Source organism: Halyomorpha halys, unplaced genomic scaffold (genome assembly GCF_000696795.3).
Source record: "Halyomorpha halys isolate HHAL.00 unplaced genomic scaffold, Hhal_1.1 Scaffold478.1, whole genome shotgun sequence".
Lineage (NCBI taxonomy): Eukaryota > Metazoa > Arthropoda > Insecta > Hemiptera > Pentatomidae > Halyomorpha > Halyomorpha halys.
In genome coordinates, this window is record NW_027114329.1 from 1,264,660 (window position 1) to 1,276,494 (window position 11,835).

Here is an 11,835-nt window from a genome sequence, read left to right on the forward strand (position 1 = left end):
CATTCTCTCTTTACAAGAACTTTTTTATTTTCGAGCTGAAAAGCTAGAGAACTTTTATAAAGAAGTCCTATCAATTTAGTTCTTTGAAGAGCATTATTGTCTTCCATTATAAGGCTGTATATTTAATTGACAACTTATCTTCTGTTGGGTGAACACTAATTAAACAGAAATTTGAGAAAACAGCAGATCATCTGATCTCGACACAAAATTAACCGATACCTTAAAACCAATTAATACTTATTCAATTACTTCCTTTGGACCATTAAAAAGAAACTCATCCAACAAAAATTAACCAAATTTAAAAAAAGATAAGTTGTAATTGAATTACTTGACAATTTGTAAACATACAAATATTTGCTCTAAACACACTGAATAAGAATTTTATAACTTTTTAATGATTTTAGGTTTCATACTGAAAAAATTTTAAATTTAGAAACAAAACTAACTTTTCGTATATAAAAAGGAGCTCCATATAAACTGCACACATGCTAACCTTGGCTCACCCATTCTTATTTGAGAAAAACCAAAACAGACTGAACAGCATGTTCATTCAGGGTAATCATTGAAGTAAATATACCAAGTCATTGACACCCACATTTACTATATAACTAATCTCAGCAGAATCAAGATGACTTAATTTTTGATAGGTGTTTCATGAATGAATGTATTCTTCAGAACTTCTTAATACAAGGGTAACATCTCATTTCATAACTAATAACTAAGAATAAAAATTTCTTTCAAAGAATTGATAGAAACTAAACTATAGATCATACTTATAATCACTAATATACATATTACTCATTTTTAAAGGGGAAAAATTGACTTCTTTTAATATACAAGAAGTACATCAACTACCATAAAAAAATTTAAAGATTTTTATTTAGGTCCATCTAATAATTTTGAATGTACAGTTTAGGCAAGCTAAAAACACTTGATACGAAATCAATCAGATAAACAACTGCTAATAATTTATATTTTAAACATAAAACATAGACATGACAGTAAGCAACCAATTATTGAAATTTCATATGATAGTAAAGTATTTTACTATTATAATAAGCAAATGAATGGCACTGGTATGCTCCAATGAAATAAAAAGTATAAATAAAAAGAAATACAAAATAAAAAACTTATTACACTCCAAATAGCTATCAGACTTAAGGTAAAAAAAGCATATTTTTTGGTGAAAATTTATTATTAAAGTTAACAAAAGACCTACCTCCTTATTAACAGACATATCTCCCAATGAAGGGAACAATATAATACAAAACAATTTACTGAATAAAACAATCTTAAACAGCATACATAACTTCTCATGCACACACTCATTTAAAATGGTCATCTAACATTTTTTGAAAACATTATCCAACAATACCCTATTTACAAAAATATTAACTGATTCTTTAGATACAAATAAGGAGGCAGACCACGACGAAGTACAATAACAATTGTCATTAATGCTTGAATCTCTATCATTTTTAGAAATGATGGGTGGCAATATACAAATACATTTATCAACGAAAAGAAAAATAATATACGAAACAAAAAAAAAAAAAAACTCGAGGCCATATAGTAACTAAAAAAAAAGAACATATATTTCTCAATTTACAGTTCCACCTATGTTCTGTTTGAACTCTCTCATTGGTATTTTTAAACACAACGGCTTCATCAAAATTATTTAATTTGATGTAAGATTAAATGGTGTCAAACGGTTATTAATTTAAGGAAAATAAAATTAAGCCTTTACAGGTCCTCATCATCTTCAGGAAGTGCTGTGTCCTGTGCCTCCTGCAACATAAGAGAAAGTTTAGTTTTACAGTAGATACAAACATAAGTTAGTTTTATGACTTGATTAAATGTAACTAAAGTCAATTTTACCTGGAGATCCTTTTCAATCTGGTCACGCCATTCGGGATCCATGTTGACTTCAGGAGGCAACAAAGCAGGCATTGCAACAAATTCGAGATTTGGGTCACCGATGAGTTTTCGAGCCAACCACAGGAAAGGTTTTTCAAAGTTGTAGTTACTTTTAGCACTGATGTCATAGTACTATTAAAACAAGGAAAAAACGTAATTGATTATCAAATGAATATAAAATACGAAAACAACATGTAAATATGCAAGGAAATGTATTTAAATTACAGATAGTTTTAGTAATGACAATGTGGTAGTATCCAAATTTAAAAGAATTTTCCAAAATAATAAAACCAGAGTTAAAACAAAAGGAAAGAAATAGAAAACTTTGTAAGAAACATATAAAGGGTCTTTTTTTAAGCCCGATAGAACTTGAAATTGTAAAAAATAACACAAAAAATTAAATTGTAATAAAAAATTTTTTTTTATTCGAAAGATCAATACGTGACATTAACATTTGAAAATGATTTCGGGCATATGGGCACCGCGGCTGTTCTTGACGAAGCGCATTCTGTAAAATTGTGTTCAGCGATGAGGCACATTTTTGGCTTAACGGGTTTGTTAATAAGCAAAATTGCCGCATATGGTCGTGCGATTTGACACCTCTCGATTATTTCCTGTGGGGCTACGTGAAGTCACTGGTTTATGCTGATAAACCAGCAACAATTGACGCCTTGGAGGCCAGCATTGTTCGTGTTATTCGTGACATACGGCCAGCAGTGCTCGAAAAAGTGGCCCAAAATTGGACGTCCAGAATGCGCTTCGTCAAGAACAGCCGCGGTGCCCATATGCCCGAAATCATTTTCAAATGTTAATGTCACGTATTGATCTTTCGAATAAAAAAAAAATTTTGATTACAATTTAATTTTTTGTGTTATTTTTTACAATTTCAAGTTCTATCGGGCTTAAAAAAACACCCTATACAAGGACAAAAAATCTAGCAGCTTGTAACAAATAATAATTTGATTTGAGATAAAAACATCCTGGCTGATTCATAAGACATGGTGAGTAAGTTAAAAAACTTTGATAGTATTTGCATATGGAAAATATTTAATCTCCATTTAAAAAGCAGAAGGCTGAACTGTCAAAAGAGGAATCTAAAGAACCAAAGAAAAATTTAAATTCACTTTTAGAGAAATTAAAGACAGTAAATATATTTTCAATAACTAGGATAAAAAAAATTGAAGATTACGTAAATAATGAGCCGCATTCAGCTGAAATCCACCCCTTTTCATAGTTTTGTGTTATTTTACAATATTACTCGACACTAGTATTTTTAACACTGCGTTAACCACCATTAGTAATTGTTTAAAAGATAAGATAAGCCCAGGTCCTAATTGTGGATTCCGAGGAAACGATTCCATTCTACTATATATGATCTCTTGTTGAAGAGTTGCATGAAAAATTTTTGCCAATTTTAGTTGAAATAAGAAACCATTTTAAACAGCTGAATTGATTTCCTTGCAGTTAATAGCTCGGAAATAAATATGCAACTTTTAAAAGAAAGGGTCTACCATATTTGTTTTCTTCAAGTTGCTAGTTGGTGTAATGAGAAGAGTAATCAAAACCTTTTAAAGTAATTCCTTGACTTCTTCAGTTTTTCCAAATATTGTTAGGAAAAATTTCAGCTCATTGAAATAGGTAATATATAAGACAAGTAATTAATGTACCTTCTTCTAATATATTATAAGGGGATAAATGAAAGACAACATCCAAGAACAGAATAAATATGTGTTAAAAACATCATATTTCTACTATAACTGTTGACTTCAAAATACAATTATTGTTTCGTATGAAGTCAATTAATACAAGATAAAACATTCGACTTATTCCAAGTATACTATTGTATACATAACAATTATGTAAACTTATTATAGTAACAAATAAATTTGATCTATGACAGATAGTTCACCCCTCGTTGTTAAATTCTTTGATTACTCCAGGTCTGGTAGTAGGCTCCTCTCTGGGGCTGGGTGAATACCCGATTTAACTGGCATATTATCAGTCTAGACTAGGAGTGGGGTTCTATTGTACATATAACTTGATTGATTTTCCTACTTTTAATGGTTTGAGGCAATAAATAACAAAGACAACAACTATGTAAGAGAGTTTGCAATAGGAGAATGAAGTACTTTTACCTCTTGTAATGTAAATTATAGTTCTTCACAAGAAATCTATGAAAACACTGCAATATGTTAGGTGAATGTTTCACATATTTACTTTAATATACCTACTACTAAAATAATTATGAATAAGAACCATTCTCATGACACAGGAGTTAACATTTACGTCCTTGGAATTGTAAAATTTCTTAACTTTCAATTTTTTTTTTTAAATATAAAATTATTTGACTTTTCTTATCTCATAGAACTGCATCATTCAAGCAATTAGAAAAGTGAAAATTTTAATAAAAGAAAATAACTAAAATTTTTCCAGGTTCTATTCAATCATAAGATAGCATACCAGAAACAAAAAGCAAGTATATTCATTAAGGAGGTAAGACAGAAAATCGACTCTAATGAAAATAGTAGATTTAATTCATTAGATAAAGATGAAAGATAACACCTAACAAATTTAGTTGGTATTTAACCACTTCATCAAAGTAAAACATAAAAAGGAAAATGATGTGGTGAAGAGCTAATGTAAAACTTGGCATAACTTACTGATAAAAAGGAATCATAAAGGTAACAATGATCTATTTCACATGAAAAACTCAGTAAGCTTAATTGTACTATTAATTATTTGATGAATAATTGATCATCTGATGACTTACTGGTGCATATTGATGTATAAAATGTTTGGAGAAAATATAAGCCATAAAAGTTACTGATAATAGCTGAACTTCTGTAGCAACTAGATGATTAAACACTAATACATCACTTACATCCTGTAAGTATACTTGACACAAATCTCAATAAAACTAGCAAATGTGATATAAGTTTTCAAATCTCTACCACTAACAATTTATAGCACAGATAAAACTGGCCCAAAAATAAAATAAAGGTACACTAACATAGAATGTTACTTTAAATTATATAATCTACTTTCGAAAATCAATACTAGACAAAAGAATAACAATGAATTCAGAATTTGAATAAAATAGACTAGATTTAGCTACTTACTTGTAGGTTCTTCTTCCTGTGAAAAACAATGCTTTTGGCTTTGACTTTCCTATCCTTAATGTCTACTTTATTACCACAAAGTACAATGGGAATGTTTTCACACACACGCACTAAGTCCCGATGCCAGTTAGGGACACTCTTGTAAGTTACCCTTGAAGTAACATCAAACATAATGATAGCACATTGACCCTGAAATTTAGGAGAGAACATTGTCAGCACAAATTAATTAAAACGATTGAGCTAGAAGATAGTATCTACATAGAAAGGTACCTGAATATAATATCCATCCCGAAGTCCACCAAACTTCTCTTGGCCTGCAGTGTCCCAAACATTAAAGCGAATAGGGCCCCTATTTGTGTGAAAAACTAAAGGATGTACTTCTACACCTAAAGTGGCAACATACTTTTTTTCAAATTCACCAGTTAAATGGCGTTTGACAAATGTAGTTTTGCCAGTACCACCATCACCAACAAGTACACATTTAAATGATGGAACATCAGCCTCCTCCATATTATAATTTTGGTACTAAAGGTTTCTGAAACAAATGATGCAACCAGTTATTAGCTATTACAAGTAAATAAAGCTCATTACTTCAACAGTACATAAAACTCTTAAGAGAAGGAACCAATACACAACTAAAACGTGTTGCATGCTAAGCGCAAACCACCGTAAAGAACAAGAATCATTCAACTTAAAAAGCTTCTATCAAACTAATATTTTCTGAAAAGCTTGAAATCAAGATCTCAATATATATTACAGGTTTAAAAATTTAGTAAAATTTGTAAGATAAATGGCGCCATTATTAATCAGAAAACGTCTGAGTGCCGACAAGCCGTAATAAGTGAAATACTGTTAAAAACAATTAACAACAGCACACTATACATTAGAGAGATATAGGTCACTACCCCGATTATCATAAAACTTGGCAAAACTTAAATAAGATAGGTAAAATAAATTAATCAAACTCACCGTTCAGAGAGTTCGTAACGGTCTACAATGGCGTTTAGTTAAGAGCCGCAGAAGAGGCAGTATGGCGGAGGTATGGATGCTTACTATATTAATTCTCCCTTTTTATTAATCACTGTATTTTGGTAATACATTTCAATGAGTACATTTCTAATAATTTTTAGTTTTTTCAGAAGTAATATTAATTTAATCTAGAAGGACTTATTACGATTTTAGGATACCATATATAAATTGTTAATAAAACAGTACGGAGCATGCGCTGTTTGACAGACGGCAATGCAGGAGAGTATCGATTTTTACTGTAAGGAGCCAGTATCTGCCTAGTTAAAGTGTGATGCCGTTGGTGTGAAATACTGTGCATGGGATTCTCGTGTGTCCTAAGGCGAGTTTTTGTGTAGTGAACCGGTCAGGAAAAAATGACTAAAGATAGGTTAGCAGCGCTTAAAGCAGTAAGTATTAACATGCAAGTTATCAGTTATTGGAGGTTTATAAGTCTTAATTTTCCTTATCAAATCCTAAGTGTCATATCCATTAGAAAGGATGATATGTCAAACATTTGCATTAATAGTTGTATTAATTTTTTTATTTTACGTGATAAACACATTGTTCGGCAACACTGATAATGTCTATATTATTGGTTATTCTTAATTTATTTTGCCCCACCCCTTCTATTTTTTGGCATTTTGTTGGTTCCCTGCTAATTTTTCCCTAGATGTCATCCCTATCAATGTATTAACAAATTTATTTGTAGGCTTAAATCAACAGGCTTCTGTCAGGTTTCCCTCAACATTGCTAAGGATTAGTTGATAGTTATTATTTTTGTCAGTAGTTTCTTTGTTAGTGAGTTCAATTTTATTAATTAATTTATTTTTCTCAAAGATTTAATTTTAAACTTAAGAATTTTTTTACATTGATTTAAACTTTTTAATTTTTTTATTTCAGGCGCAGAGTGATGATGATGATGTTCCAGATGAAGTGGCTGTCAATGTTGAAGGGCGTGATGGTTTCATGGATGAATTTTTTGCCGAGGTGTGTGATTTTATCATGCTATTGTTCATTAGTGTAATAATGAGTATTTCATTTAATTGTTTTTCAGATTATATTTTATCAATGGTTATTATGTTATGTGTTTTGTTGAGCTTGTATTTTATTCTTATTTCCATAGGTTGAAGAGATACGGGAGATGATAGATCGCATTCAATCTAATGTGGAAGAGGTGAAGAAGAAACACAGTGCTATTTTGAGTGCCCCACAAACTGATGAAAGTAAGTTCCTTTCCTTTTATCTTAAAGAAAATTGAAGGAGATCTATTATGGACCAGTAAAAGATTTATTGATCCTTAACTTTTAATCAAGTGGATCACACTTGACAAATGAATGAGTTAATGAGAGGCCATCCCTCTTGATACAATTCTTAACATTTAATTGATATTGTGTGTCTTCCTGGCAATTCAATTTGTTTGTTTTATCTTAATGGTTCTAATTTCATTATATATACTTTTTATTGACACCATACCAGAATTCTTTACTACTTTTAATTTATCTAATGAATTACTTTTTCTCTCTGATTAGGGCGAGTTTGTCTTATTGTTTTTTCATCATGACTTATAAGCTGAGATCTGACTTGAAATTTCTATCTTTAAAAAGAAAATTAGTGATTTTTATTTCTTTATTACAATTTAGAAATGGTCAATAAAGATGTATTGCCTAATGATATTTGACAAAGTAATCTGTTGAGTTCTAACAGATTTTCTTCCTAAAATTATTATAGAATTTTTTTGCATTTGTTTTATTCTATATCTTGAAAATACATCGTAATAATAATACCATATTATTATGTCATATTTAGAATTTATTAATTTTGGTTTTTCATATATTAGTAGACATCAACATGAAATTTCTTATATCCAATGAGATAACATTTTAATTTTAGTAATCTTTGAAGCTTCTCCTGGATGCTTTCTTTAAAATCAGTTTTAAAATTACTATGCATGAGAAAAAAGATAATGTAGATTTTCAGTATTTTATATGAATGTAAAATGTATTTTGTTCTTATCATAAATAAAATTATAATTTATTTTTATTATACATTTTTTTGTTCAATTTTTTGATAAAAGTAAAGTTTGAAATACTTTGTTCGCCAATTTTTTACTTTGTTGCTGTTTATATATTATTATTAATGTATAATAAGAGGCAATGATTTGTAATGTTTGAAGGTTACTTTGGTTTTTAAGTTTTATCAACAGGTGAAGCTTGGCTCTACCTTACTGTAACTTAGTTTCTAAAGGTAGTCGTTAATTTACATTGCATAGTTGAAATGCTTTTATTAATGTGTTTACTCATCAAATTTTAAAAGAGGTAGTGTTCCGTCCCATTTCAATCATATTATAGTAATTTGTTTTAGGAGATTTTTAATTTAAGTTTGTGTGTGAATGTCTTATCATGCCCTAAGTTAAATGCAGTTACTCCTGAAGTTATAAGGGAGTGAATCTGTTTTGGTTGATTCTCTCTCTTTCATTTTGTTACTACAAATTTTTTTGTAATTTAAAGTATAATTTGATTATCTCCTCTTCAAATGAATTGAGGATTTAGTTAAGAAGAACTTAGTAAAGGCATTAAATACATCAATCACTGGAAGCCTTATCATACCCATTTATGAAAAATATTATGTCCTTGATCTGTTTATTAGGTTACTCATGGTTCCTCAGTTCATCTCATCCTTCATTAATTAATTAGCTACATCGTGGCACAGGCTCAAAATCGATTTTTGTGGGAAAAAACAGTTTTATTGGTGAAGCTTATAGGAACGGTTTTTATAATCATCTTGGTATTGAGAATTGATTTTAAAGTATATGGGCTTTCTTCTTAGGCAGATCCAGAATGGGGTGGGCGCCTCTTTAAGATAAGAAAATGCAAATTTTAAGAATAAGATAAAATTATATACTTCATATTTGTGAACGAAACCAGATTTGTTTTATAATGATGTATGCAGTTACTTAATCTTTTGGAACCCTAACCTTAATATTTCTAAACGCAAACACGAAAGAATTACACATGATCCGGCGTAACTGTTTACTGATCGCGTTGACTGTCGATTGGATTACACATAAAGAACGTAAAGGAAGATAAAAAATATATTACCTTATCAATTTTTTATTTATTTTTTTATTATCCCCTCCCCTCCGTTTTCCTAATAACAATTTCTCGATCAGGTCATCTATTTCGTAAAGTTAAATTTTTACAATATTTTATACTTATGGAACTAACCCATCATCAGTACCGTTTATGGATATTTTCAGTAGCATCATTATATAAAAATTACTGTTTCAACTAGCCCTATTGTAATAGTAAATTCATTTGATTTCCTGAATGAAACTTAACTTGTTTATCAGTAAGATGATAAATGTTCAACCAGAGATAATTCCAATCCTGTCTATATCCTAAGTTAAGGGGGAATGGAAAAACCACAATAATAAATTTTATTAATGGACTTTGTGTTTAAATATTGTGAAAAAATAGTCATATAAACCTGTAAATGGTTATCTTTATTCTTTTGAATTATACCAAAGTGTTTGGTTGGTTTGATTACCAACGTCAATGTTTTGGTATGGTCTGTTTTCTGTCTATTTTTTTTTTATTGCTCTGCCGAATTTGGTTATTTCAAGTACGCTTTTTTCTACTTATATATATTGTTTATCATCCATCACTATCATTTCTATATTCAACGATGATGAAAGATTTGATCCTAACACTAAATCGTTTGATTCCGTATTATTAAATACACAATAACAATACAAAAATTTTATTCAAAAAGAAAATGATGGAGAACTGTTTTAAGGGGATCTTATTCATGGGTTCCATAACCGGAACTACACAGTTGGTTCCAGCCGGAAGTTCCCACACACAACTAGACTTATTTCTGTCTGCTACTTTTGTTATATGAATATTTACAAGGATTTGTTTTGTTTTTTGTGCTTAATTTTGTCGTCAACTTGATTTAAAAATCCAGGATCTTATTAAAAATTTAATATCTCTAAAAATCTCATGTAATCTGTATGAAATTTTAGAAATCAATTTTCTTTGTAAATATTAATATTAAATTATATTTCTTGAAAAATTAAGAATAATGATTGTACAATGCGTTAATTTATTTAAAGCATAACTTTTTCTATTATTTATGTTATTGTCATTATAATTGACTTAATGAAGATTATAAGAAAAATCCGATGAATGCTCTCCGAACGGCAAGTTATATACTTCATTCTTTACTCCTGTTGACGTGTAGCCATGGGAATAACATCCCTACTCTCTTTATGGAATTGGATAAGAATTATTTCTCAAATCATTGGTATAAAATAAAGCAAAAGTAATTTAAACTCTCAATTTATTTATTGTTTAGTTCAAAATAAGTTTTGCAATTGTTGTTTCCCTAATCTAAGACATTTTTTGTTTTCCTAGTAAGCCACTACTTTATTGTTTTTTGCTATACATTGAAGTATATATATATTTTTTTCTTTTCTTACTTTTAAATACGTAATATTTCAGTAAATGAAAATTTTAAATAAACTTCGTGACATTCAATCCATAAATAAATATATCTAAGTATTGCAACAAAACTTAGGAAATGCGACTGACAGACTCTTGTAGGACACCCTATGTATTTAAATTAAAATCGTATTAAAGGTCAGAAATTTTCAGGGAAAAAAACCCAGGAATTTTAGGAAAAAATCATGAATCGTGAATTTTTAACCATCATTATTGATAATTTAAAATAAAAAATTTCAAATTTCGTATTTTACATTTTGAAATACAAAATAATACTCTTAACTTCTAATAAATAATAAATAAGCTCCTTCGTCGTCCGTATTTTGTTTGTTAAAATCCTAAATATTATCTTCACTTTGTATTTTTTTCTAAAGTACAAGATCGAAACAATTTATTTTATCTTTTATTTTAAAATACCTAATTCGTGCGCTGTATCCATATATTTAAAAACCCTATGAAAACACATTTACTTTATATTAGTTTTTCGAATGATTTGAAAACTAATTAAATTGTCTTTAAAGTTTGACAAAGCTAATTAAAAAAATCTTAATCTGTATAACTGGAAAAACAGCGAACAATGTTTGTATTGACATAGCAGACAACACGTACAACAAATGTTTTATTCTGAAATTACAATATTGTTATTAATACTCGAATATTAATTTCAGAATCTCACGATGCTTATACAATTTCCTGTAAAAAGAATATTATTATGAAGATGAGCTATAAAATATCCTAACGTGAGGAAAGGGTTCGATTATAATTATAATGTTGAAGAGGGTTGCGGGCCTATAGCTCATTGGAATAATCCAGTTCTCTTAGGGAAGTCTTTCATTGAATTTCTTAGCATGATAAAACCTTAGGAAAATCTTAAGGAGGGCCCTCATCAAGTATTCAAAATGAGTTGAGTGGGGTGGTGATTTTAATCTCTTAAAAATTTTGAGCAGTATATTTTTTAATGGATATATAATTCAGTTGATCTAATTCCTATCAACACGGGATTTGATTTTTTCTTATTAGTTGGTATTTTTTGAACTTGTTAAACAGTTATAATAAATCAAAGAATGTACAAAATGCTGATGTTTTTTTTTTACCGCTGACTGGAATTTTGTTTTCAAAAATTGTGAAATCAAATCTTTTGCGGTATCAAATTTCATAAAATTTTTACTGAAGAGTACCATGTCTTTGCATTTGACGTGGCACAAAATAGGTTCCGCTATGTTTATATATTGTACTATTATTACGTACAATTCGAGTGAAAATTTACGATTCTGAGGACAAAATATTTT

At 29.2% G+C, this 11,835-nt stretch overlaps 2 protein-coding genes across 2 annotated transcripts; one reads left to right on the plus strand and one right to left on the minus strand.

The window, feature by feature from the left end:
* Positions 1 to 859: 859 nt before the first annotated feature.
* On the minus strand, positions 860 to 6,147 carry Ran (RAN, member RAS oncogene family). The gene is made up of 5 exons (XM_014424745.3): positions 6,006 to 6,147; positions 5,307 to 5,571; positions 5,037 to 5,225; positions 1,879 to 2,049; positions 860 to 1,788 (listed from the first exon to the last, which is right to left on the minus strand). The coding sequence occupies exons 2-5, from the start codon at positions 5,544 to 5,546 to the stop codon at positions 1,744 to 1,746; spliced, it is 645 nt and encodes a 214-aa protein (XP_014280231.1). The 5' UTR covers positions 5,547 to 5,571; positions 6,006 to 6,147; the 3' UTR covers positions 860 to 1,743.
* A 121-nt stretch (positions 6,148 to 6,268) lies between these two features.
* On the plus strand, positions 6,269 to 7,323 carry LOC106683347 (syntaxin-1A-like). Its single transcript, XM_067051539.1, has 3 exons — positions 6,269 to 6,451; positions 6,945 to 7,031; positions 7,168 to 7,323. The coding sequence occupies exons 1-3, from the start codon at positions 6,419 to 6,421 to the stop codon at positions 7,300 to 7,302; spliced, it is 255 nt and encodes an 84-aa protein (XP_066907640.1). The 5' UTR covers positions 6,269 to 6,418; the 3' UTR covers positions 7,303 to 7,323.
* The last annotated feature ends 4,512 nt before the right edge of the window (positions 7,324 to 11,835 follow it).